Source organism: Malurus melanocephalus, unplaced genomic scaffold (assembly GCF_030028575.1).
Source record: "Malurus melanocephalus ecotype Western Australia unplaced genomic scaffold, MMel_1.1 scaffold_385, whole genome shotgun sequence".
In the NCBI taxonomy this organism is placed as follows: Eukaryota; Metazoa; Chordata; class Aves; order Passeriformes; family Maluridae; genus Malurus; species Malurus melanocephalus.
This window is the reverse complement of record NW_026623617.1, coordinates 670,851-698,167: the sequence shown is the minus strand read 5'-3', so window position 1 is coordinate 698,167 and position 27,317 is coordinate 670,851. Positions and strand designations below refer to the sequence as shown.

General features: G+C 40.6%; 2 protein-coding genes across 2 annotated transcripts in view; both read right to left on the bottom strand.

Moving 5' to 3' along the window:
• The window catches only part of HHLA1 (HHLA1 neighbor of OC90), an 11,154-nt gene extending 4,013 nt beyond the window's left edge, over positions 1-7,141 (bottom strand). The window contains 11 exon segments of the mRNA XM_057379063.1: positions 1,092-1,166; positions 1,408-1,479; positions 2,008-2,205; positions 3,291-3,383; positions 4,108-4,194; positions 4,303-4,359; positions 4,897-4,980; positions 6,297-6,380; positions 6,473-6,556; positions 7,014-7,098; positions 7,100-7,141. Coding sequence (XP_057235046.1) covers positions 1,092-1,166; positions 1,408-1,479; positions 2,008-2,205; positions 3,291-3,383; positions 4,108-4,194; positions 4,303-4,359; positions 4,897-4,980; positions 6,297-6,380; positions 6,473-6,556; positions 7,014-7,098; positions 7,100-7,141 — 961 coding nt within the window.
• Positions 7,142-19,260: 12,119 nt separating this feature from the next.
• Positions 19,261-27,317, bottom strand: part of KCNQ3 (potassium voltage-gated channel subfamily Q member 3) — a 189,565-nt gene continuing 181,508 nt past the window's right edge. The window contains exons 14-16 of the mRNA XM_057379067.1: positions 26,875-26,973; positions 25,102-25,186; positions 19,261-24,215 (exon numbers count right to left, since the gene is read on the bottom strand). Of these exons, the coding sequence (XP_057235050.1) occupies positions 23,478-24,215; positions 25,102-25,186; positions 26,875-26,973 (922 nt within the window). The 3' untranslated portion in view covers positions 19,261-23,477. The remainder of the gene's footprint in view (positions 24,216-25,101; positions 25,187-26,874; positions 26,974-27,317) is intronic.

The window sequence follows — 27,317 nt, the reverse complement described above, 5'->3', positions numbered from 1 at the left end:
AATCCAGATGAAAACTTGGATTTTGAGGCTCCAAGTAATCCCAAAATGAAGGCCCAAGGGTTGACCATGTGGAACCAGAGAAGTGCAGTCCCCAGTGCTCTGGGTCAGCTCCACCAGCAGAGAAGGACCACGAGGCTGCAGTTTCCCCTTGTGCAAAACCTGCTGGTGATGCTGAGTTTCCCCTGATGTCTCTGATGTCTCCTGTTTCAGCAGGCTGACTATCAGCAGCAGCCTTCTCTTTGTCAGATTTATTAGGAATCCACATCAAAGATCCACAATATCCTTTGCCCATACCAGAGTGATAAACTATATTTTTTCCACATTTTTTACTACTCCATCACAAACCATGCAATCATCTTCCCTTTATGCTCTCCTCACCTACGATCCTTCAGAATTCACAGGATTTATTTGCTCATTCATACTGTCATTTTTTTTTTTAAATTTTATTTCCTTGATGTTAAAACAGAGTTTTAAAAATATTTGCCTAACATTTATGTTCCTTGAACTCTTCTGGTTTTATCTATAATATCAAGCCCAAAGGATATTGAAGAACACTGTTTAGTCTGATATATATCTGCACTATGCAGCATTTATGCTTCTCTTAGACAGCCACCACACAGAAACACAAGCAACTGAAAACTGAGCTTTTACGAAAATCTGGTTGATGGTGGTCCTTTAGTTGAAGAAGTAGTTTGCAGTATTGTAAATTTAGAACAATTCTAGAGGTTTTATGTGGTATGAGCTGGTTTCTTAATTTTATTCATACCAATGAGGAGATTTAAATAATGATATTATCTTTTGTAATTATTTTAAAGAATGAATTCTCCAATAATCAATCAATGCTAAAATTAATTCACAGAGTAACTATGTTAATTCTATCACCATGGTGTGTGTGAACTATGTTTCGAATGTGCATTGTGTACAATTCACAAACAAATATGAAGCAGTCCCTTGGACATTCTGGGTGGTTTGCATACATAAAATACCYCAAGCAAATTAACAATGTATGTTGTTTCTGCATGGGAAAGTTTCTATTTTGCATTACTTTCCAATATACTGCTATTTTTGCTGCATGAAGTGCATTTACTTACTGGTAGCTGAGTAAAATTTCAATGTCACACCAGGTCTGTAGGAAGGTGGCATAGACAGCACTGAGGAAGGCAAATCTAAGGGGAGAGGAAAGAATATAACTTGCTTTGACACCTTAAAACAAAAAGGAAGGTTTGATTGGAAAGCAACAACAAAAAAAAGAATAAAAAACTAACCCTGAACTCACAGTTCAAAGATAAACACTTACATGGACAGTGATGTATAAATGCATTGTCAGTCATCTGTTTCTAGATATTACTTTCTATTTGATAAATGTGCCAACTGACACATTTTGTTGCTATCTCAGATCAGTCTTACCTGGCTCTGTTTGCATCACTTTGCTGGCTCCTTGTGGAGACACTGTCTGCATCCAAAACATGGACAGGTCGGCTGTGGGAACAGAGATACATGCTTCCTGCCACTCATATTGATTATTTAKCTGTCTGCTGAGAAGAATTGCTGTGTATGAGACAGCTCAACAGCCAGAGTCCCTCACCCAGAACTGCCAGTGGCATATAAAAATRCCAGGATGAAATAGGAAGGACAAAAGCTGTCCCTCACTAGATCTTGAAAAGCCTGTGGACAAGGGAATGGCAGGATTTCAAGAAGGCTCGTTTAGGGGACACCAAGCAGCTCTAGTTTTCTTTTCCAAGTCTGCTCACCAAATTCAGAGCAAAGTGTGAGGGAAGAACCCTCACACACCCTGCAGAAGTGTCTGTGAGAGGCAAGACCGAGTTTTCCCTAAGGGATCAGATGGAGCCTGTTGCTGATTTTAACATTTCTGCAATAAAGTGATGAATTCAGTGGCAACCCCGAGTGGGTCTCCCTGAAGGGCCCTCCAACCTCCAGCTCAGAGACACCTGGCCAAACCCCAGAGCAGTGGGGTAGAGCAGTTCCAGTGCCCCATTCTGTACTCACCGGGGCCGGGCTGTGGGGTCGGCAATGGGGCCGAGCTGCCCCCAGGGCTCACAGGGGCTCCGGCCACGCTTTGGGGTCTGGGAGCATCCACGGGGAGTGATGGGAACCACGATCCTTTGGCTCCAACTGTCTTTGGCCACGGTGGGACCTTCGTGGGGGGAATTTCCYCTCCTTTCTGGCCGAGGGGGATCCTGGTAGCTGGAGAAGCAGGAGAGACATAGAGAGGGCAGCAGCATATGGGGGAGCTGGTGCCCCATGGCAGCAGCGAGTGCAACACTCTGGGGGACAATAATATCTAAAATATACCCTGAAAACCCCATCTACTCCTTGAGTGCTTCTCTGGCACTTGAGTGGCCACTTCTCCATTTCATTTTAAACATGGAAACACAGGGAGTGAAAATAACTTGTGAAATGTTAGCTGAGAAGTGAATAACTTGTGGAATTTTAACTGAATTTTTTAATGTGTGAGTTTTCATAAACAAAAAAGGAAACTGAAATGTTCCTGCAGGGTTTTGTTTCTTCTTTCCCATAATTTATGTTTCGTTTCCTAAAYTGCTTCACTGCAGAGGAAAGAGAGAAATCTCCTGTCTGTTTGAAGGTGAGCAGGCAGGCACTGGAGGGCAGATATTGCAGTTTGAGAACTGACACTCGTGGCTAGAAGAGATAACAAAGGTTGGCATGTGGTTAAGGAAATAAAAAAAAAGTTTATAAACGACAGCAGAGTGACTATGGAAAATGCAGACATTTTGTAGRAGAGAGATGCAGAAGGAGGTAGAAGTCAAGGTCAGAATTTCTATTGATTTCTGCTGTGAGTGAGCAGACACAAAGCCTTGCTTTTTAGCTTCCAAAATGGGGCAGAGCAGCAGTTTTCTATCTTGTAGCCCCGTGGCAAAGTTAAATGTACTAATGCTTATGAAATGCTCAAGTACAACTGAATGTCATATAAAGAAACAGATGAAGAATACAGAAAAAAAACCCCATAGAAAATTAGAGGAAATAGTTCAAACAATCTTATTTTTTGGTTTAAAACCAACGAGTTTTTCTCTTCTCTGCTTCTTTAGAAAATTTATTTTTTCTGATAAAATCAGTTTTCACAATAATTTTTATATCCTCCAGCTCTTCAATGCGTTACTGACCTCATCTTCTGCTGTTTCAGAGAAACTTTTATGCTACCCTTTATYTGTGGTTAAGATCACAGTTACCCGTGCAGCAAACATACCCGATCACTTGTCAAGACATTAATCAGGRGGAACACAAATTTAGGTCTGACAATATGTGCTCACATTTAAATGTCCACACATGTTCTGCTGATGAATCCAGTGTCTTGTTTTGGTCTTCCTGTAATTTCACAAAACTGGAGAAAATCGAATCTAGATCTTTTGGGTATGAGAAGACAGGGTTAGAGCACTCATTAAGAAGAAGGAAAKAAATCAGGTTCTGTTACCATAGGAACAGCTGTTGTCTTTTTTAATTAAAGGAGATTTTCGCCAGTGTAATATGGTTTCTTTTAATTTTTAAGGGGAGAGAAACATCCCACAGCTTTCAGCACACACAACTGATTTCTGCCTGCTTTAATCAATCATTGAAAATGAGAGATAGTGATGGGCAGCAGTGAGAGGYGAGCATCTGAAGTGCAACTCAACCTGGCAAAGCAATTTTGGGCAGAGGAACCACACAGGGCACTGACTGAATGTATCCAACTCCTCTCTGAAGGTAACTCATGTAAAGGTAAAATTGCCCCCAATTTGTGCTGAGAGCTATGGAACACACCCAGCCAAGTGAAGAATTCTGTAAAAACTCTCATCCCAGCAGGCTTTGTTGGTCCCTCCATTAGAAGACCTTTTAACAAATAATTTAAAACTCTGTAAAATTTATTTGCATTTATGATGTAGTTATTGTATTAAACTTTTAATAATATAAAATATTATGCTAACTATAATAAATACGTGTAATAATATGTAAATATATCAGCAAGAATAAAAAATTAATAATATTTAAACTCTTTATACTCTRTGGCAATGGAGTATTCATTGCAAGTGCTACCTGGGCATGATTTTCATTACTGTTGCTCTTTCCTTTTATTCCCCTGGTGGTACTTACCCAGGTCAGATGATGTGTTACTGGAAAATGTGTAATTAATAACAGGAGAYTTTTCTAGTAGTTCCAAAAAATCAGACATATTTTTCCCTGTAGATAGAAATGTTTACAAATACCAAGAAAGGCTTGTTTCTAGTAAAAATCGCCACTGAAGGAAACCAGGGAAATATTTTTGGGTGTAATGATTTTAACTTTTACCTGTCTGCCCTGCCATGACACAGATGTAGATACAATCAGAATCATTGCTCTGACGCACTGAAAGGCAAAAAAAAAAAAAAAAAAAAAAAACCATAAAGAGATCATTGTTACCAGTTTTCCTTCTATGGTGTTATCTTAAACAGTTAAAAATACAGACAAAAAAAACCCAGTATGTCTCTATGGCAGCTGACCAGATATTTTTCTTTTGATTTTTGACAAAAACCTCAAACTATCATCAAATCCAAATGTTAATATTTTCATGGGAGAATTTGATTTCTAATTAAAATTCTAAATTACAATTATTTTTATATGGAAAAATTTCTCCAGATAACATCAGGATTGGCCAAAATATCAGTATTTAATAATAATTCTCAAACTCACATTTTTTAGTAATTATTAATAAAATATTGAAACAACATGCATATCTCTATGTTACACACATACACATTATATATGTATCTTGTTCCACGTATTGTAAGAAAAACGCTGTTAAGCGAGAGCTACAAGCTTTTGGCCACATTTTTATGCTTGTTTTCATACCAGGAGTAAATGAGATARATAAGACAATGATAAATGTCCAAAGGAAATGCAAACCTGAGAGGATGGAAGTGGATTTGAAAATTTCTGTGAGGTAACTGGTGGAGTTCCCAATGATATCAACAAGTAGAGCYGTAAAATCTAGACAACAAACAGAGAAAGTTTATTATTGAAAACACATATCCTATCATCTATGTCAGTCAAAAATTCACKTTTATATCTGATGATATTTAGAATATATGCTTATACATGACAAAGYGTAAAATATGTTTATGTTCAAAAAGATTTTGTATGAGAGGAGTGGAAGCCACAATAAGAAGCCACAATACTCTGCAGAAATATATTTCAAAGATGATACCCGAAATTTCATCAGCGTGTCTAAAAGGAAACTTAAATGGAATTCATCTGTTCAAGAGAACATTTTAAAGTAGTGTTCTACTTAGTCTGCTCAAATRTGGGTGGAGATCTAAAGGCTGCAGGGTTTGCCTGTTGTAATRGCTTGTCTGGTGTGCAGAACCTTCCAGGAGGCATTGGATGGACTCCTCTGGTCCAGATGATGCTGTTGTCAGCCCAAAAATTGTCTGGTGGTGTTGTGGTGGGGCTTCCCAGCAGTAATGGGTCAGGGCTCTCACTTTAGGAGAGATGGACATGAACCCTGTTCCAAGCCCTGAATTTTTACTGCTTTGGAGAATGCTCCAGTCACTGAGACATTCYGAACTGCAGCAGAAAGATTAAAGTTTCTGCTCTCCAAGGCAGMCTGGGTCATTGTCCATAAAGGCTGGTGGGATGTGTGGGTCCAGAGAAAGCCATGAAAGGYGCTGTGGGGTCACCCTGTGTGGCACAGAGGGTTTGGAGTCTGCTCTGCAGCTGCTGAGTTACCCTCGATGCTTTGCATTAACCAGTCATGGAATCAAATCCCTCAGATGCATCCTGAAACGTTAAACACTGTGAGATCAGGGCTGTGGATGAGGATTAAAGGGAAAGGGTTTGCCCAGCAGTATTTTGTAGACCATTCAGCAGTTTTTTGAAGATTTCAGTCCTTGCCTTTCGCTTCCCTTGGGCTCATTGAAGTCACTGGAGTCCATTGGGGCAGAGAAGCCCTTGCTCACCTCCTCTGGGTTATCTCAGGAGAGGAGGTGGCCAGGGTGGATGTATCATGCATTGCTGATCTCTCCTGTGCTGCAATTTGTATTCCAAATAGGAAAGGGAGGCCTTTTGCCCATCAAACCATGCAGGCACTTGACTGATGTCTCCATCCCAGTCTGGCCGGGGGCAGCCACCTGAGACAAGGTCAGGGAGTCAGAGCAGCCACTCCTGGTGAGTTATGAATGCTGACCTCAGGGTGAAGGTGCTGCTCAAGAGGATGGAACCTGCAGAATTCAGGCTACAGCCTGCACCTCCAGGGGAAATAATTCAGCATAAACACATGCAATTGCCATCCTCTTTAGTGTACCCACCTGTYAAGTCGTTTGTCACATTGTTCAAACAGTAGCAGTAGTGCATAGGGAACTTGCCAGGGTCAATATTTTTTGCGTTGGAGACTGGAGGGCGAGACAGAGATAAAATCAGTGTCTTGTTGCACAGGCTGGGGGAGAGAAAGCGCTCCTGGGCCGAGCAAAACACCCACACTCACTGTTATAAACGGTGACTGACACTTTGTGGAAGGCAAACGAGCTGTAAGAGGTGACACTCAGCAAAGAGAAGAATTTTTTGGTACCTGCAGAAAGACAGGCCCACGTTATTAGGGCTTGGCACAAATTGTGAGAACAGTGTGTTTTGATTCTGCTCATTTAGTGTCTAAAGGATTCCTGAGGTGCTGATGTAACACAGTTGCCTGATACTCAATCTGCTCTCATTTCCACTGAAGGAAGGATCATTTGTATTGCTTCTTCCTTTTTATTTTGCTTTTCTTTTAATCAAGACGTACACAGTATTATAAAGTACTTTCTAAAGGCATCCCATTAGTAATTACATTGTGTCTATATATAAACCCACTCTAATTTCTGAATTCTTTGGGGCAGACAATCCAGCTGCATTATGAATACATGAAGGTAACATGCTCCTAGAAGCAATTTGGAGGCAGACAGCACATGTTTACAGCTTCTCCTGCTAATACCCTTAGTGCTTTCCCCCCTGCATGGCAGGGCTGTGAGTGCCCAGCCGTGTCCCATCACCTCTGAGCGCAGTGCTCAGCATCCCGTTCACCAGCTCCGTCAGGTTAATAGCAGCCAGGTCCAGGGACTTCGCAGGCAGCTCTGCAAAGAAAAGGRGGACAAGAGGGCACAAGGAAACAGCTGTTCATCCCCTGCTTGGATGGGCTGGAAATCTGCCAGAATGGCAAAACCAAAACCAAACCAGATTATGCACCAGAGCACAGCGAAAAGATCCTCATGAGAAAATCAATTCCAGGAACAGAGAGAGAAGTCCAGAAAACAGCAAGATATAGAAAWATATAGAAACAGTGGAATGGTGGGCCAAAATTCAGGTCTGCCAGCTGTGCCCTTGGCCATGCCCTTGAGCAGCTGCATCCAGTCCTGGYGTGCTGGTGCCCTCTCCTGCTGGGTGATGGGTGTTTGCTGCCAACAGAGCAGCAGATCTCTCCCTGCAGGTCACAAAAGGCAGAGAAAGTGTCTAGGAAATGCTCCCCCTTTCCCAAACCCACATGAAAATACAGATTTATTCTTTTTTTTCAGATACATTGATGCTATACTGCTTGCTGCAACAGATTAATTTTGTTGTAGCTAAATCACACTTTTTATTTTAACATGTTTTTTTCTGTTGATGTTGCTTATTTGTTTTTCCCAGGTCAGAATTTTCAGAGGTATCTTTTTGGTTCCCTCCCACAGAGTCACGCCGAAGCAGAGCAGTGCAGTGTCTGTGTGAGGGAGGAAGGTGTGTGTGCATGACACAGAGAGGAAGAACAGAGMAGGACAGAAAAAGAAGCACAGAAAGCTGAGATGAGAACAAAATCGAATTTCAGGARAAATGCAATTTTCCAATGACATCAGTATTATTTATAACCAATTTGAAGCTGAGCTGCACTCCAGGGCTGAAATCAGCTCTTGTCCACAGAATAGAAGAGAGGAAAGAAAAAAAATAAAAGGGAATGGAGAGCTGTGAAGGAGARAAAGGAGTAAAAGATGATTAGGTTTTGAGAGGGACAGTTGTTAGCCTGGCCAGGGACTGGTTTGGGTGGGCTGGGGCTCACAGACCCTGCAGGAGCAGGGCCCATCTGCTGCCCCCTCTGTGCCCAACCCAGCACCTTCCATCCCATTAAAACCCCCGGGCTCCTGAAGTGCTGTCTCTTACCTGCAGTAGCCAGCACTGCCACTTGCTTCTCTTTCTTATTTTCTTTTCTTGTGCACGAAGCTGAAAAGGGAAGAAAGAGACTGAAATACATTTCTCTCTGTTGAGTTTGCCCTTCAATAATCAAAAGAAAAATATAATAGTAYAAAATAGATTTTTGTAGGGATCTTCACTAAGCTTGCACGCAACATTTGCTGCAAGGTGGAGAGTAAAATAAGGACAAATCTGAACAAATCTTCCTTCTCTAGGCATGCTTGCTACTCAGGGCAGTCATGCATTTGAGAAGTGTCCTCAAGGGCTGTGCTGCAGGGGAATGGGCTGGAGCTGGGCTCAGGAGATTGGACTGGCTCTCTGGGATTCACTCAGTGAACAACTGAGGTGCAGAAAAGTGATTTAGAGATTGCAGGACAAGTTGAAGACAGGTGTTTGGGATTTAGGTTTCCTATCCYACCAGAGGAGAGCTGAGTGCAATAATCCAGAGGGCTCTCCAAAGGRGTCAGTGCCAGAAAATTCTAATTTCCCATGTTCCTATGAAGCTTCAGCTTCTCAGCCCATCCAAGCTCCCCWTTATACATTTGTTTATAAAGGAGAAATACCCAGCAGACAATGCATAATCCAGGGTTTATAAATCATGATGCCTCAGTGTTAATCATCTGTATTAACAACTCTCAATTAGTCAGAGCTAAATTTGGACTGACACTTTAGGTGGTAGGAGCTCTTGTAACCCTTCTCTCTCTTTCCTTATAAACTTTTCTGATTCCAGATTCCTGGCATGGGATCCAGGAGCAGACATCACCGGGTGTGTCCTGCTGAGTGTCACCAGCTCTGGAGCTCCATCAGTGCTGCCTGCAAAGGGTGAGAGAACCAGACCTTCCCCAAATGTGGGAATGGGGCTGTGAGAGAAACTGGGAAAGAGACACCTGGATTATTCCCTGGGCAGCACCAAACCTGGTCCTTACCTGCACTGAAAACCAGAAAGAGACACAGAAATCCCAGGCTCATCTTCACTGCCACATGCCAGCAGAACCCCTGCATTATGGATGCTGAATTCCAGCAGGTTTGGCTGGTCTAGGAGAGAGAATACTCTTTTGGTGGTGTTAAAGTTTATAGCATTGAGTGATTTTGTCCAGCCTTTGTCCCAGAATGATTTGACCCCCTGAGAAATATTAGATTTCTGTCATGCAGAGAAAAACTGGCAATGGAAATGGCAAAGAAAAAGAAATCCCACAATCAGTATTTCCTCTGTGSTTGTGGGGGCCATGAGTTTAGCACYAAACCCTTGATTTTTRAGTCYGAMATAACYGGATTTTCTGGGGTCTTGGTAARTTTGTCAACACAACCCTCTGCTSTGGCAGSATGAGCTGTGCCTRAAAGGCACCTGAYACAYCAAGWGCCCAAARTTTTTCTGTTAAAACAAGATAAAACTTGCTTATGTTTAATTTCAAACCAGCAATGTCAACTGGGATTCTATTCCACAGAAATGTTGCCTGTCCAATCATTTCTGTAGTTAATATCACCAGGTTGTGTCCTGTGCTGCCTTGCCTAACTCCTTGGGGAGGATTAACAGGGTTCTGCCTTTCAGAGCAYGAGCTGCTTTCCAGGTTTCAAAGATTTAATAAGAGGTCACTTGGGAGGAAAAAAAAAACAAACCAAGTTTCTTTTCATGTTTTCCCTGTTTTTKTAATGTCAGAATTTGCCAAATAACTTTGTTGTTGTCAGAAAATGAGGGACAATATGAAAACTAGCAAAAAAAAAAGTCCAACATTTTTTAATATCCAATATATTTTTAATACTCCAATATAGCTTGGAGTAGCTAATCTTGCTAGTATGCAGCAAATTGTTATCTTGAAGATAATACTGTTTGATTAGCAAACTATTATGGCAATTTAGAAATATTTTTCATGTTAAAGTCATGAGAGAATTAACACATTCAGAAAATGGCTTATTTGTATTCAGTGGCTCTAAAGAGACTCTTCCTTGGGATGATGAAACAATAGTMAGTATTTTGTTTGAAATGTCTGTGTTTGCTGATCTGATGAGTCAAAAGTGTGAGAATTCAAGCAGAGCTCTGAGAGTTTCAAGCAGTCCATCCTATCTGTCCAGTCCATCTGCCCAATCCTTTTTGCTCAGCCCCAAACCTGGACTCATCCACGCTTTCTGCACAGCATGAGCAGAAGAACAGAACTGAGGCAGAGTGAAAGTGTTGGCCAAGTCTCATTGCCAGAGTTCATACTCCATCACCTTTCTATGAACTAATTATGCATGGACAGAGCCCAGTATCCCATGGACAAGTCTAGCACCAAAAATCCTAAAYCTGGCTCTCCTTGCAACAGTATTTGTGATCTGGCAAACTACTGGGCTACAGACCATGAAAGTGTTGTTGTCATGAAAATCACAGGGCCTGACTTCCTGGCAAGGTTATCCCTGATTCCACCCTCTGGTTTTATGATGCTTCCTGGGATTTGTAAGAGTTCTTTGCATGGATTTGTGGACTCTGTAATTGGACCAGTATCTTACCCCAAGCCTGCTCAAAGGCTGATGTGGTAGAAGCAGTGGAGGTGTTGTCTACATGGAAAAARGCATAAAATGAATCCCCTTCTCTGGATTCTGCTCATTTTTTTGTTGACTTTGATTTGGTTCAATGAAAGAGAGGAAGGTACTCCTCAGTGGAGCTGAGTATGAGAAGCTGGTGCTTTGCAAAGGAGGTGCCTGCTGGGGAGAGCAGGCTTTGGGAGGCAGAGAGTTGGGTGATTATATAAAGCAAGGTTTTTAACCATGTGTGATTTGGAGCAGGTRGTCTRTGGTGGCTGYTGCATCCAGAAAATCAGGTGTCCTRTTAAAGGGGAGCTATTGYMCTGTGTCTTTTTTTGAGGTCAGAAGTCAGTGGTTTGCTGCTTTTTTAACAGAACATTATGAATTTTGATTGCACTATGAGAAGCATCAGCTCAGCTCTGCCAAACGTACACGAGGATGAGTGGTGTTTTGTGATGCTGGTTTGGTGTTTATGGGTCACGGACTCTCCAAACATGTTCCCATGGCCCGTTCCACGCACACGGGAGTGACCAGGGCTGGCCATGAGCACACCAACCCCAGGGACACCAGTGGGACACATGAACAGCAGGAGTGCTGTCACTGAGCTGTCCCTGAGGTGTCCCTGAGGTGCTGGAGGGTCTCTGCAGCCCTGAAAGACCCCACATCTCTGCCCTTCACAAGGATTTTGTRCATGGAGAGTCAAAGACCCAGACCTAGGAGGTGGGAGAAGAGGGTGTGCCCTGCCCCATTTTCAGTCAGTCCCTACAGATTGATGGCCAGGGCTCACCCAGAGTGAGGACATTTGATTTCCAGGAGCTGCTTTCAGGAATTTGGGCTCTCCTGGCTCACCAGTCAATTACACTTGGGCTAACACTGAAATCCTTGGTAAGAGCATTTCACAGACTGATGTGCAAGCACAATTGTTTTACCAAGGTTTATAAGTAAAAAGATAGAGAGCAGACAATTTCCTGTCAGAGATCTAACCAATTACTGATTTATTTAAACCAGCTAGAGTTGTTCATGGTGGTAGGACAGGGAAAARTCATTTGACAGAGGACTTGGTGTAGCAGGTAAGAGCAGGATCTAGAGAGACCCCATTCCTAAAAGACAGAGAAGAGGCAAAAGGATTGACACAGGAAGGGACCATCTATTTTAGGAGAGAGAGAAAAGCTGTAAAAGCACAAAGTAGAGCAAGAGGCAAAATTGTTCTTGGAAGCATTCCCTGCTCACTGGGTGATGCTCTCTGTGTCACCTGAATCATCAGCTCCCTGCTGYTCTCCCTGCTGAGCTGCTCCTCTGTGCTAATCAACACAATTCTCTGCACACACAGTGCTGATTTCCAGCAGGAATTCAGAGAAGGCACTAACCTGGCCATATCACACYACAGACTCAACCAAGCAAAACATCTAATGATAAGGACAACAGACAGACAAAACCTGGAAGGATGGATCATAGGAAGACAAATCCTGTTCTACTTTTAGCAAAGAGATATTGARTATTGTTGGTATAAAATTACAGAAAATCCTCCATTTGTGGGAGTGTTTATTTTGCCTGAATGCCGGATTTAACACTGGTGTGTTCCCTGATCAGCACAAKATGTTTAAAAGAAATTGCAGATAAATATTAATACCAGGGATATCACCCCGCAATGGACTAACCTTGCTCCTCATTTGGTAGAGACTTTGGTTTAAATTTGGAGCATTAGCCTTTAGTTGCTTCCCAAAATCTTTCTCCAGCATTAATTCTCTGAAATTTATGCTATCGGACGGAATTTCAAAACCATGTGTGACAAATATTCCTAGAACTGCTGCCTGAAATATCTCATCTCTCAGCAATGTGAATATTAGTAATATTAACTCTTGCAATACACATCACATTTACATTACTCTGGTTATTTGATATCCAATTTTTATTTATCAGGGACAAGTCTTTATTACTTTGTAACCATATCTCTCTTGAAGTGACACTATTGTGACGACTGAAATATGGGTCCAGATTGCAAATAAGAAACCCTCATTGTCCTCCAGATCAAAATCACCATTTCCATTTCAGACTGCACTGAGATTCACAGGCACTGAAGGCACAGGTGCCTCACAGCCCTGAGCAGGCAGACAAATCCTATAAACTGACTCAGAGAATGTCTTCCTTCCAAACATTTATCTGATCAAGGCTTTGGTTACAAATTCTCCTTCACCTCTACWGGATATGATAATCCTCTTCTATTTTAAGCTGCATGATATTAGTAGAATCCATTTTATTTAGAACTGTTGATCCAGAGTTYCCTGAACTGCTGAATTGGAGATTTTAATCTGGCTCAGATTACTTTTATACACACATGAAGACCTCTTATTAAATCCYTCTCAGTTACTCAGGGTTAGCAGCAATCTTAAACCAATGTGTTTATTAGCTATGCTTCAGTAGAACTCATTTTAATGTGGCAGGTAACCATGAARTTTGAATTGTTTTCATTTTTCTTGAACAAATCTAGTGCACTCCAATATCAAGCAGTTTTCTCATGTCTTCACACTTAGCAGAACAGAACAGAAATTAAGAGAACAAAGAAATAAAAGAGGAAAGTCCTTGAGTATGAATTTCCTTACCTTCATTCAGTTCCAACATCTAAAGGTCATCTCATTTTAAGCACACCATCATCCACCAAGTCTAAAGAAATATTTCAARTTAATGTGAAAATATGTCCTTGTTACCATTGCACGCTTCATTACATTGATACAATTACTTTTRAAGTTCAGATTTATTTGTGTGAGAAATCTATAAAGTGCAGTAAATACACATTTCATAAAAATACATTTAATTTGCCACATTTCCACTGAGCACTAATAGCACAGCTGAAATGTTTTGGTTTTTTTTTCCAAGTACAAGCGAAACCACCAAGATTTGGAATTGTTCATATCAACTCACCTGATTTCTCTTGACAAAGATTATTATCTTCAGAGCCTGTATAGAATTGGAGGTTATTGCCAGGTCTTAATAAACACTTTGTGAAAAACTTTGAGTAGACAGGCTTGATAATCTTTCCTTAAAATCCTGTGAAAATTGTTATCCTAATCCCTGAAGGACTAACTAGAGGTAACACAATGATAAGCACACAAAGTGCCTGTTGAATCCTGCATGGAAAGGCTCTGTGGCAGGTCAGGTGGGGATTGGAAGCTCCTTTTGGCAGCAGAATTGAATTGTGGAGGATTTTTTTTTCCCTTTTAAAGGAACAGTTCAGCTCACTGCAATTAGAGCAATGTCACCTTTGATGGTGAGAAGTAGGTAAGGGTGAGCCCCTTCAGTGGAAATCATCCTTCAGTTCAAACAAGGGACATTGCCAAGGGGGCAGAGATGAAACCTGAAGTGTATCTTAAGTGTGGAAGGAATAAAAGGAATAAAATGATAGTTAAAATAGAGAAATTGCCTGGAATCACAGTTCAGTGGTGAGGAAAGGAGAGAGGTCTGGTCAGAGCAATGACAGAACAATTTCAGTGGTGCTGAGTGATGTTTAGTAGTATCCAAGAAATGATCCAAGAAATGTCGGAAACTGTGGGTGAAATTCTGCTCCCATTTATTCCAGCGGGCTGGAAATGATTCTTCTGAAATCAGTGAGTTTAGATTCAGCACGGTTAAAAGCCCAAGATATYCATTCTGTAATTTTATCACAACCCACTGAGCATTTCAACTTGTAAAATCACTCAAAGCCTTGTAGTAAAAAAGGAAAGCTAAGTGGATTCATAGTCAGTTTATGAAACAAAAAGTGTTTCAATGACCCTGCTCTGTGTGTGGTTGGGCTGTGTCCCTGTCTGTCCAACAATTCTGCCTCCACTAAGAACGTCAGGAGCTGGAAGGCAGCTKCAGCCACTTTTAACAGAGATGCAGCTGGTAAATAAGCTGCCTACATGCCTTTGCACATCCATGCACAATCTTAACTTTGTTTTCTTTCACTCTGCCTTTCACAGAAAAACCCCCATGCAGTGTGGTGTCACTGCACCTAGTATTATTTAATTCCATATGGAAGTTACTGGTGTGAAAAAAAAGGAAAATTTTCGTGACTCGTGACTGCCTGCTGCAGCCTGAGGAACACAGAAGCACCTTTTCTTTGACAAGACTTACTTTTGCTGACTTAATTACSAGTTGCTCAATATCACATCAAGAAGGCTGGGATGAAAGTCCTCTCTGTACCAGCTGACAAAACCAGGTATAGCCAGGAAAATGTGTGTGCTGGGATCAGTTCCAGCCGTTTGATGTTTGCCTGGGAGGATAATTAGACTTTCAGCAGGTTTTGCCTCATGCTGTGTTTTAYCCTGGGACTCTGTAATTTTAACTTTCCTCAGCTGCTGAGTGATGCTCAGGTGACCCAGGAGGGGCCTTTTGTTCCACCCCAACKTTGACTCTTGGGGACAATGCTGTGTTCTCACTCAGAGCATCCCTCTGAGCGTGTAGCTTTCCCAGGAGTATAGTCTTCACATGCCTCCTTTTTCCAGCATCCCTTTGTGTGGCAGCACTGTGTCCATAGCTAGCATCCCAAAATCCAGAACAGGAAAAAGAAGACGTTTTTAGTGTCTCTTAGTGACACTGTGTAGACACGTAATTCGTATAAATTACGAAGTAAATGCATTCATTTACTGAAGGTTGCACAGGGTAAGGTCCTGCTAATGCAATTTAAATAAACACACATTTCAAATGCCTGTGATTGTCTGTAAGACAGAAGACAGTGTGGTGTGACATCCTGGTCAGGAGGGAGAAAATGAATTCTGCCWGTTGGGGCTCTCTCTGTCTGTGGGCTGAGAGCACAGTGGGAAAGCCATGCACTCCTCCTTCCTTCTGGCTTTTTCTTAGACCTCTAAACGTGATTAAAAACACACATTTCTCTATAGCAATTCCAACGTGTGTTTCCATGAAAGCAACTTTGAGTGGTTGTTTAATACATTTTGTTTAGAAAAGCATCAATTGTATAAACTCCATTTGTTCTAAAAAAAACCTGATTGCAGTTCAACAGTTCTCTGTGAGTCCTCTACCATTACAATTTTACAAGATATTTAGATTATTTTATTAAGAAATGTACTAGCATCATAAAATTTGCTTTCATCTTAATTTCAMGTTTTACCAGTATCCTTCTATTTTATTTATTTTTGCACAAGTTCTATTAAGGACAAGTCTCTAAATGTAATACTGCTTCTTTGTCAATCCTTTTTCAGAAGAATAACATTTCATCTCTTAAAAGAAAGGTTATATGTAGAATCACAAAAATTATTAAGGTTGGAAAAGACCTCTAAGATCGTAGAGTTCAACCATTAACCCAGCCCTGACAAGTCCAGCACTAAACCACATCCCCAAGTGCCACATCTCCACATTTTTTGCAAACCTCTAGGGRTGGTGATTCCACCACTTGCCTGGACAGCCTTGTTCCARTGTTGTTGCCCTTGTTCCACTGTTCCAGTGCTTGACAGCCCTTCCACTGGAGCAATTCCTAATGGAATGGTACTAACACCACAAGATTTCCTGAACAGAATGAGMATTAAACTATAAAAATTGTTTTCAGTAAGAATGTTTTGTATGTTTATTAGTCTAAGGTAGAGAACACTTTATTTTGAAGTGTCTTAAACATTTTTTTTTTAATTCAAGCACACTCTTGAGGAAGAAAAAGGAGAGAAACTGGGAAAAAAAGGAGCCATGGAGATTGTGAAAATGTGTAGTGCAAGAGGCATTAAGTCCTAGTGGTTTTCTTAACTGTGTGTGAGTTACATCACAGGAGATTCTTACACAATTCTGTGCACTGCTCTTTTGGGGCCTCCAAAGATTTTACTTTATGATCAAGCACTCAGCATTTTTAAATATAGATCCTCATAAAGCCTTGATTAGATACAGAGAAATTACAGCAGTACAGAACTTACTTAGAAAAGTATTTTATGACTTATCCAATGATTTTATTTCTGATAGGAGATGTGTCAAACATGTAACTGATCCCATCAAATCTGACAAAACATTCACAGCACATTCATATTACACCTTTTTCATGGTCCTTGGTCCGCATTCTGCTGTCCATCTGCAACTGACACAAAAAAGGAGAAAAGCTGTGGTGCTGTCCCAAACCCACTGGGCTACCAGCCAACATCTTAGAGAGCAATTTCTGTAAATAATGTCTAGCTCTCCTGCTGTGTTCTGTCCTGGAACTTGGCTTTCCTGATTCCACCCCTTCTCTGAGATCCAAGAGGATGCTCTGTGTTCATCAAGCAGCCATTTTACCGTGGCAAGTCTTAAAAATCAAAGTATCCTGAGAGGAAAGAGGAGGATGCACTGAGCAAATCCTACTCTTGCCACTGTTGCTTGGCAATTTTTATCCTTTCCAAACTGCTGAGCCTAAGTTCCTTACTCTGCTGAGGTGGGGGACGATTGCACAATATCCCAGAAATCCCAAAGAGATGTAAGCACAGGKTGCAGGAGGGAAAACCTCCCTGGATATAAGCAGGGCTTTGCCTGAGGATAGGATCACATCTTGTTCCTGCTTTAGAATCCATTTCTTAAAAGCTCAGACCTAGTGCCTCACAGAAACCCAGGGATTTGTCAGGCTCTGGTATTTGGGTGACAGCCAAGGGGAAATTTTAATGCAATACCTTTCAGAGCAGGTGAACAAAAGCTCCCCCTTTGTGCCTGTGAAATCCTCAGTAAATGTCATGGCTGTGCCTGGCAGCTGCAGGATCAGTTTGAGCCCTTCAGCTGAAGCTGGGACATTCACTAAGCCACTAACAACAATGTGGGGTGATGTCCAGAAAAGTGAAGACAATTGAAAAAAAAAAACAAAAAACAAACAAAACTCCCTGAATTCCAAAGGTTTCAGAATTCCGCAATCTGGTGCATCAGTTTTAAGAAACTCAAACTGTCAATCATTGGAAAAAACAGACAGGACTTGGCTGTAAGAGCCTGGCAATCACCTTATTTCTTATTTAGTTATTATTTTTATTTAAATAGATTCATTTAAAACAAACTCAAAAGCATTACAACTTAATGTTGCAGTACTAAATGATCTTTTAATTACTACCACTTTACAGTGATTCAAAAGYGGGAAAAGATGTGGCATAAATGCTGAATTATTTTTTTACCTACCACAAAAACTTTTAAAAAACCTTTTTTCAGTTAGTTATATTTCAAGTGCTCAGCAGAGTTGATTCATTGGTGACAGCCAAGAAACTGAAACCACAGGGAATGCCTTAAAAATACCTCTGTGTGTCCACCTATATTTTTGGGAAGAGTTGATGTTTCAGATGTTTCTCCTTCTGCCTCCTTTAGACAAAGGACCACACTAAAGTGCAGCAATCGTGTGTTCTTTGAATGTGTGTGAGGATATCATGATTTAAATGAAAATACATTCATCCACATCATAATTGAAATTTCTATTTATTAATAAGTGGTGCAGTTTTTAAAGACAGAACATAAAAAAATCAGTTTAGAAGTATTGTTTGCATAATATATTGAAATAAACATATTAAATTTGTTCAAATATTGGACAGTGCCAGAATAGAAATTACACATACAGTTTAAAAATTACAATAAATAATATTATAAAGAGCACTAAAGGCCACTTGTATAAAAGTTGTGTTCCCTTGTCAGCCAGAATCTGAAAAGCATCTTTGTAGCATGRAGAAAATTTCAGTGAGCAAGGCACAAATACTAGTAATAATAAGATGCCATAACTAGAAAACAAAATGCAGTTGGCTATGTAACCTTCAGTCTCAGCATGTTCTTCATGATGGAAATAGGATCCCATTCTCAGTATTTTGCTTCACTTAACTTCAGAGGGAAGCCACTCAAAGCTGAATTGGGAAGGATCAAATCTTACAGCCTAAATAATCAGAAGCAAAAGTGATACCCAGGATTTTCCTTCCCACAATGCCCAGTTAAAAACACCTGAWATGTCCCTTTTTCCTCTGCACCTCTGAAAAGTGTTCAAAGTGAACATCCTGAAAAAGGGGCATCCCACCAAATCCATGAGGTGCTCCAGGAAATTTAGGTTTGCAGCTCTTGGGCACCTAAAGCTCGGTGGTGGGGACTGTGGGGTGCAAGGAACCCCGATCCTGCTCTTTCCTCATGGAAAGCAGGACACATTTCATTCTTACCTAAGCAGATGTGGCACCTCTGCAGCAGCTGGGCTCCCAGCAGGGATGAGTTTGCTCCTCACTCTGCGCTTTCTGTTTGCTTTAGGCTGTGATTTTACAAACTGGATGGACCTCAGTGCTCTCCTGAAGGCCACAAGGCAGCGGCCCCGCTACGCCCAGGCTCGGATGGGCTTTTGTTTGCAGCACTCCTGGGCCACCATTTGAAGCAGAAAAATTTAAAACTATTTCCACTCTGGACCGTAACAATGCAGCAATGTTACAGACAAAAACAGAGCAAATGTAGCCAAAGTCAGTTTAGGGACTTTTTAATTAATCCCTCCATGGKTTGAATTCCCTTTTATTTTGATAGGAGCCAGACTGATTAATTCAGTGCAGGGAAAAGCCAAGTCAAGGACAACAGTCATTACCTGAATAGATTTTTTTTTTAAGTGCCAACTCCTTAAATAGAGCATAAATCACATTTACGATATCTGGATCCTTCAACTAAGCCTTCACTTCTGGCTTAATCAAATACTCCCAGTTTGCATCTAAAGCAAGAAAGCTTAATTGATAATGATGCTGCAAAGAGAGGCACACMATGTAAACACAGATCCACCTTTTTGAAAATTTCCAGACATGTGGCGTTCGTTAGGGACTGAAAATCAGTCTAAAAATGTAGCCAAGAAAAATGTCTCCAGATCAGTGCTGTCTTTCGCAAAGAAATTCATAAATAGAGGCAAATTAGAACCCAGCCCTGCTCCCAGTGCATCAGTGTGAGAAGGTTTCTAACTTACTTCAAGGAGAGCAAAGCACTACACTTTCTAATTATGAAAAATATCTCAAGGCCTGAACCGAATTCAGAGTCATCAAAGTTGATAATAGTTTCTAATGTTACCTRCTGTAAACAAAGTGTGTCAGTTGAGATGCTGGAATGATCTGACCCAAAGAGAATTGAAAATTCTTRAACTGAACCATCACGCAGAAGAAGAAATAAATCTAATTAATTCCTATTATTAAGATTAGTATTGACCCAGATACCTCTTTCAGATGAAATTGTGAATAAAGATTCCTTATGTGTGGAACAGGCCCTGACCTCCTTCACGTTACTGGGATCACAGAGTTTATTTTGCTTTGCCCAGTGCCCATGGCAGGCACACAAACTGCAGTTCCAAGGTGGATGCACTCCATGGACTCGCCCTGACTGGAGCTGATGAGGTTTTTGTGCACAGCCCAGATCAGGGATGGTCTCCAGATCTCACYTTGCTGGTGACACCTTGACACTGTAACTGTTCTCAGCACACACAGCAGAGCTGATGGATGCCCTGTTTTTAATCCTGATGATGCAAAGGGCAGAGGGCTGCTAGGAACAACACCCTTATGAACAGGGCAGTGACAGGTTTCAGTGCTAAGAAGGAAAAATAAATATTAAAATGAGTTAATCAGATCTTCCTTGTCTCATTTCTTCGATCTCCTTCAAAAGACCCACAGGTGTCCACTGCAGAGGGTTTTATTGGGTTTACCAGCAGTGCTTTTTAAGAAGAGGAAGACTCTATCATAAAATTTTTCATGATGTGGCTACAAATAGCTGACCTGATGCCTTTAAGCTGGATGTAACAAATTGGTGTTTACAAGACAGAGAAAACACYAACTTAAAAGACAGTTCAGCTGCTAAGCATGCAGAGTGCAGAACAGCCCAAATCCCACTTTCTCTGGGTCTGTATTCTATGTGCAGGTGAAAATTTATCCAAATCTCTTGGATTCTCTCTCAGAAAGAACATATCTTTTTAATAAAATAATTTATGGGTTTTCAGCCTGGTTTAATACTGAGAAAATGTTCCTTTTATATCCCCTGTCATGGGAGAGAATAGAAATGTCAACTGAAAATTTCACTGGGAACTGGGCAGGGAACTGCATGGGTAGCCACTATCAAAGACAGTCACAAACAAATTTCTCACACAGTGCCTGCTTTTTGGCTGCCTTTATTTTTGATTGCTCACATCTAGAAAGCACTTWAAGAAGGGCCAAACTCAGATGAAATCATGTAGGAATGACAGTAGGAATGACAGGCCTGTGACATACAAGAAAAGTGAGGCAGTCTTGTCTGGCACATACACCAGCTTCAACACTGTAGCAATGTTAAAATAATTTTTTTTTCTTTTACTTTCATTCTGTTGTCAGGTGAGGGTTAAATCATACAAGCTGCCACAGACATCTATYACTGTTTCAGAAAGCCTGCAGCAGGTGCAATGCAGGTATTTCCAAGAATCACTGATGGTCAAAAAATCCTTCTCAATATGCCAAATTATAATGAATTACACTTTTGTCATTTAGTTTTGTTCTTTGCAATTTTAGCTACAAAACTGTGCCAAAACCAAATTATATTTCAGGTCAGTGACTACTTTGTCAATTAAGTAATTACTAAAATTATGCCTCATGTGCTCATAGTTACTGGCCTCAGACCATCTCCATGGACTCAGATCAGTCTTCAAAGGCCGTAACTGCTCTGCATTATTTAATCCAGTAACAACAGCAATTTGTTCTCCCTGCAGATCCACTCCAGAAGGATAAATCATGATTTAGCTGAAGAAGCAGATGAAGTAAGAAGATCCTAATCCTTTAGATGTCTCTTCCAATAGAGAATAAACAATGGAGATGAAGGCAATGCCCACATCTGGGAAAGAACAGGAGCTCCCTGGCTGGAAAGAGGTATCAATAAAACTGAGGAATTAAATAAGAAGTTTGCTATGGTGGACAAAACCCAACAAAATATCTTCCACTGAATCTCTCTCTATCCAGGGCTGTGCAATACCCAGGAACTACTGGAAAGCCCAGTAAGGTGTTGTGTTCGGATTGGATGTGCCAAGGAATCTCAGTTGTGCAGCTGCTGTATAATACAAACAGTCATTACAGAAAGTCCCTTTTCTAACATCTTAACTGGGTCAAATTCTTGCATCTYTGTTGGTCAGTGCCCTGGCCATGGTAGGGAATTCACTGTGGGGAGTGACAAGGGGCATTGTGGACATGAGGTGGACATGAGCCAGGGCATTATCTTGGATCAGTGAGGGAGAGGGGAGAGCCTTCCCGCTGACTGTGTGGGCTCTGATCCTCTGCCATTAAACAATTCACCCTCTGCTCTCTTYGAGTTTGGTATAAATTTGCTCACTGCAGATAACTGAGTTAAAGGTGAAATAAATCTCATCCTAAAGTCAAGGTGTGCCTTGTTTCCTGTACCCTGTGCTCACTGGCTGCTCTGCTTCATTTCCCAGCTGTAGAGAGTGTACAACCATCCAACATCCCATGGATGCTTTTTCATGGACACGTGGACTGACACCAGGTGAGACCTGCATAGGATATTTGGATATGCCAGTTTCACCAGCTTTGTGTACATTCCCATTCTAGTGGTGAGATCTTTGATTCATTTCTTTCCAGTGGGGTGAATTATTTTCCTGGTCTCCCTCTCAATAATTTCCAATGTCAATGAAAAAAACATTTGGCTGAGACCTAGGGAGTATACGGATCTCCGTTGTTCAGGGACACATGACAAAARTGGTGATTATTTATTCATACATTAGTTTTAAATATAGCACACATTCATGGCTTTGGAGCATTCCATTTTCCAGAGACAAGGTAAGCAGAGAGAAAGAGATGCTGTCAGCATCCCACACTGAGGGACTTGAAGGGAACAGAATCGCAATTTTCTGCACACCTGAGGAGCTCCAAGCACTTGGCAAACATTAGAGAATCGAGCCTTTCAACCTGTGAGCATGTGTGGGAGTGTAACTCCTGATAAACAGATTGGGAAACTKAGGCTGAGTTACATTAGGCATCTTACTTAGCAGCACCTAAGTCAATAAGAGTACGGTGGATAAACCTGGAGTTCCCTACACTGAATAACCTTATTTTTGGAACAGAAAGAAAATGTAGCCCCATAAGTAGCAAACAGACTTAGCAAAAGAGTTTCTACAAAACAGCATTGTAGTCGTACTTTGAGCAATTTTATAAACATTAGTGAAGATTTTCAAAGTAGATTGAGGGATTTCTATTTACATTTTCCAATAAATAAATACCTATGATCAATCCCAGGAGATGGCTTTGATGATTTGAAATCCTGTCCTCAATTTCATTTCAATGTTGTATTTCAGGGGTAATTATTTAAGAGATCACATAAAAAACATTTAGTTCACAAAAACATTTCAATAAGGTCGTACTTTGATTCAGCTTTTTCCCTGCTTTTGATATTAGAAATTCTTGGCTTGGTTAATTAGAGACTGATTTGCTTTATCTTAGAAAATGATTCAGACGTTATGTTTGCACAAAGGGATATTGCTCCTGAAAATCTTTTTATTTTGCTGCTCTGTTTACAAAATGTAGCAAGGACCACTGTATCTCATCTGTTATCAATTCACCATTGTGGTATGGAAGAGTTTCAGATAGATATGTATCATAGAAGAAATCAGCTGTACCATTTATATAGGGCAAAGTCATGCAAACCATGCTCAAAACTAAGCTCCTTAGTTTTGGTAGCATGAAAAAAACTGCATTAGTAAATTGTATGAAATGGTGCAGAATGACTACCACTAATATCACATGCATCTTATGCAGCCATTGGTGTTTTGAACTAGTAAGCTTTGGGTGTAGAGTAAGTGAGATWTACAAAGTATGCTTACATCACAAGGAGAAGTCAGCCAGTGACTGCCCCCACACACACTTTTAAACTGGCTTGTTTGAAGGGGTCCATATTGAATCTGAAATCCCATCTCCCGTCGAAGACAAAGGCATGGAGCCACTTGGTGTGAAAGGGTCTGTGTCTGTGTCTGTCTCCCCCTCGGCCAGGTAGCGTTTCTCTCTCATCCACGCCGATCCCCCGTTGGGGCCGAAGGGGAAGTCGTCTCTCTCTTGGGAGATGCTGAAGCCGCTCGGGGAGCGCTCGAGYTCCTCGTGGTTGACGGAGAGAAGGGACAATGGAGTATCACTGTCTCTTGTTAGGCTCCTCCTCTGCCTCGGAGACACCTTATCTGAGTAAGGGCTTTGCAGGTCCCCTTGGGAGTGGTAGCTAACCTGGGAGTCCATTAACGTGAATATAGGCAAAACWGTTGGCCTTTCTGCATATGAAGTTGAGGAAGGTGTGGCTTGCAGTTTGCCAGAGTTTTGCCCACCTATCGATAAAGGTTGTGAGCGAGCCATGTGACCCCGTGCTGAGAAACCATAGGGACTGACTTTGTTGACTGGAACCTGCTGGAAGTTGTAAGGAGTTTCACGAGCACACTGCTCAGTGTATTTGTATATTATTGTTTTTAATTCAGAATATTTGTTTTCTTCTCTCTTCTCCTTTGCGGGAGAAGCGGTTTCTTTCAATGGACTTATCTCAGCGACTTGGATTTGCAGCTGTTCCATATGATGCATATGCATATCAACGAGAAAATCCAGTTTCCTCCCCATGTCATTTACCTGAAAAATGCCAACATCATGATATTGTCTCAAGTCAGTTGCTCCAAAAGAGTCCACTGTTCCATGCATGCTCTGCCCCCAGAAATGGTGTGCTACCATCTTTATTGGTCATGAAGGTGTAGGATCTGCAGGATAACCATGACCATGCCCCAGAAGCTAAGCTGAAATGGGTGACAGCTTAGCCTCCAACTGCCTCAGAATAAGAAGACCCATTCCTATAAACTGGGCCAAAAAAAATTCTTAGCGTTGCTGGATATTTAATAGCCTAGTATCCAACAGGATTCTATAATATGACAAAATCTTGACACCAATGCTAAATAGCTGTTACCAAAATACAACTTATGGAATCACCTTTGCGTGCAGACCTATTCTAACTCTGAATCACAGAATCACAGAATCAGCTAGGCTGGAACAGACCTTTGAGATCACTGAGTCCAGTCTATGACCCAACACCACCTAGTAGTCCCACAACATCAGGGTGACATATCAGGATTAATTTCCTTTCCCTTTGGATAGGGCCTGAAAGCAGACAAACATTTTCTGTGCCAGACCCTACAGAAAAAGGGTTTGCTCACAACAAACACCAGATGTGGTGAGTATGRACATTACAGGAATGAAACAGTCCCATTTCAACATCATGGCTAGGATCTTTTGCCATGCACAGGGACATTGATTCAACAAGTTTCAAAATGCACATTTCCCAGGGAAGTAAATCCTTTCACAAAAAACTAACAACATAGTTTTGTGATCATTAGAACAAGATCTGGGTGAGCTTTGACCACCACCAACACAATTCTGCCTGGTTCAGCCAAGGAGTCACACAGAGTTTATGTCAGCTCTATCACTTTTGAACAAACACCTCCATYATTGTCATCAAATTACCCACCTGTCTCTCAACTTTAACAAATTTGCCCATCATACTTTGGTCTTCAGTATCGGCTGTGGATGCTTTGGCTACATATGGTTCATTTCTATAAAGAGTTAATAACTCTGTTAGTGTTCAATATTTCTTTGCATCATAATAATCAATTTGCATCAGAAAACAGAATTACCATCTTGGAGATTTATTCACACAGATCCTTGGAGCCCATTTAGCTGTTTATACAAACAGGAGTGAAAGTCTATGTGATGTTAATGCATTCCTAAAAAATGTAGTCTTGATTTTTAATTTAATTTTTTTTTTGTTCAAGTTTAAGATAAAGTTTTAAAAAAACCCAGAAGTTTAAACTAAAATTTAAATTAATTTCTCTCTTGTTGGAATAATTTCAGATTTGTTAAAATTATTGAGATAATGCAGTTAGTGGGTCGACAGATGGCCATGTGTTTTTAAATCTAATGCTTTATAATTAGTGCCTTTGGAGACTGAATCTGAGTTTCAAGGATGAGTGTGGTTTTTTTCTCAATTTCATTATATCAAATAGTAAGTGTCAGAGATTGGAAACTCTGAAAAAAGACAGTATGATCAGGAGATTTAAAGCTGATTCCAGAATAGGATTTCATCTATGCAATTTTCTCCTGCCTGTCCATCAGATGGACCAAATTCATTTGGTTAGAAGGTGATCTCTAACTAAAGAGCTTTGATTTATAAATTCATGAAGTCTAAGATGCTCATTATCAAGTTAAAYCTTTATCAAATGGTTTCCAAACCAACCTCAAAGGAATCAATGTCTTCCCATAACATATGTCAAAGTCTAGAAAAACAATTTCTAAGYACTTGCTCTTTAACATTATTGGGAACAAATATACTCTAAAACTTTTAACATGTCCAGTTCTTCTSTTTCTCACAAAATCCAAAATATAGCTGTGAATAAATGTCACCAGAGTAAAATCTATATCTAAAATATATCAGATTTTCTGCATTGGGTTACTGTTGATATGGACCCATGTGATTTTTGCAATCTGCTTTCCTCCCCAAATKGTCACTACCTCTTCCACACACTTAGGTCTCTGTCTTCACATTTACATGGTTTCAGATCTTTCCCTGAGTGGGATAATTTATTTTCTGTAAGATTGCTTTTGTTTTGAGCAACCACAACAGCTTTGGGGRCAGATTGTTGATGGTCTTGTGTGGTTCTTGATGGGTATTTATTGACAGATTGATAGTTGTAAAAAACAGAAGAAATGTCATTTCTTACTGATTTTTTTCCCGTGAGGAATGCGGCAATACAATAATATAGTGCAACTTTCACTCTCAGAAACCTGGTATTACAATTTATTTTGAGTATCTCTCACCAGTCATTAGTTTAAAAGCAGCATTAAACATCTCTACTTGCCATTTGGYGAGATTTTTTTCACTTCACAAAGATAACTAGTTCACTTTCAAATTGTGTTTTTTATTGAGCTTTTAAGTGGGTTTAAAAGATAAATGTTAGAAATCTAGTGCATCAGCAATAGAATTCATGTACTTAGTTTGAAACCAGATTTTTAAACTGTGGAGGAGCTGAGCTGGGCAATTGAGAAGCCACTGTTTAGATTTCATCACACATTGTTCTTAGAGAAGCTTTCTGGCTCAATATTTGCCGACATGCATCTTATAGTCACATATCCTCTGAGTATCATTACCATAACAGTGGATGAACAGAGATCATGGTATTTGGAATGAATTAACATTTTATTCCTGTATTGGGTTGTGCTAAATACTAGGTATAAAGGAATTCACCTGGGAGACTGTTGTGAAGGGTAAGAAAAAGCTCCTCCCTTTTGGGATTTCTTATGCTTGGGAGTAGATGGAGGTCCAGGTGTAAAAATCATATCTACTCTGAAAAAAAGAAAAGTRCAACTGCATAAGTTCATCTCCAAATGCTAACACATGAGAGAACATGGAAATATATTGAGAGTCATGATGTGTCTTCTCTTTTCTGGGTCCACAATCAATGCACTGAACTGCAATTACCTCGTAATTTTATGGTAAATTAAATAATGCTCTAGCCCACTGTTTCTGAGCAGCAACATTTGAAACACGACTTCCTTTCTTTCAGAGGAACCAAACTGTGTGGTGGTCAAAAAATATTCATTAGCAGCTTCTCTTAAAAATGTCAGGAGACCCATCAGATTTTGTGCAGGATAATGAAAACCAGAACTTGGCAAAAGGTTGAATTTCTG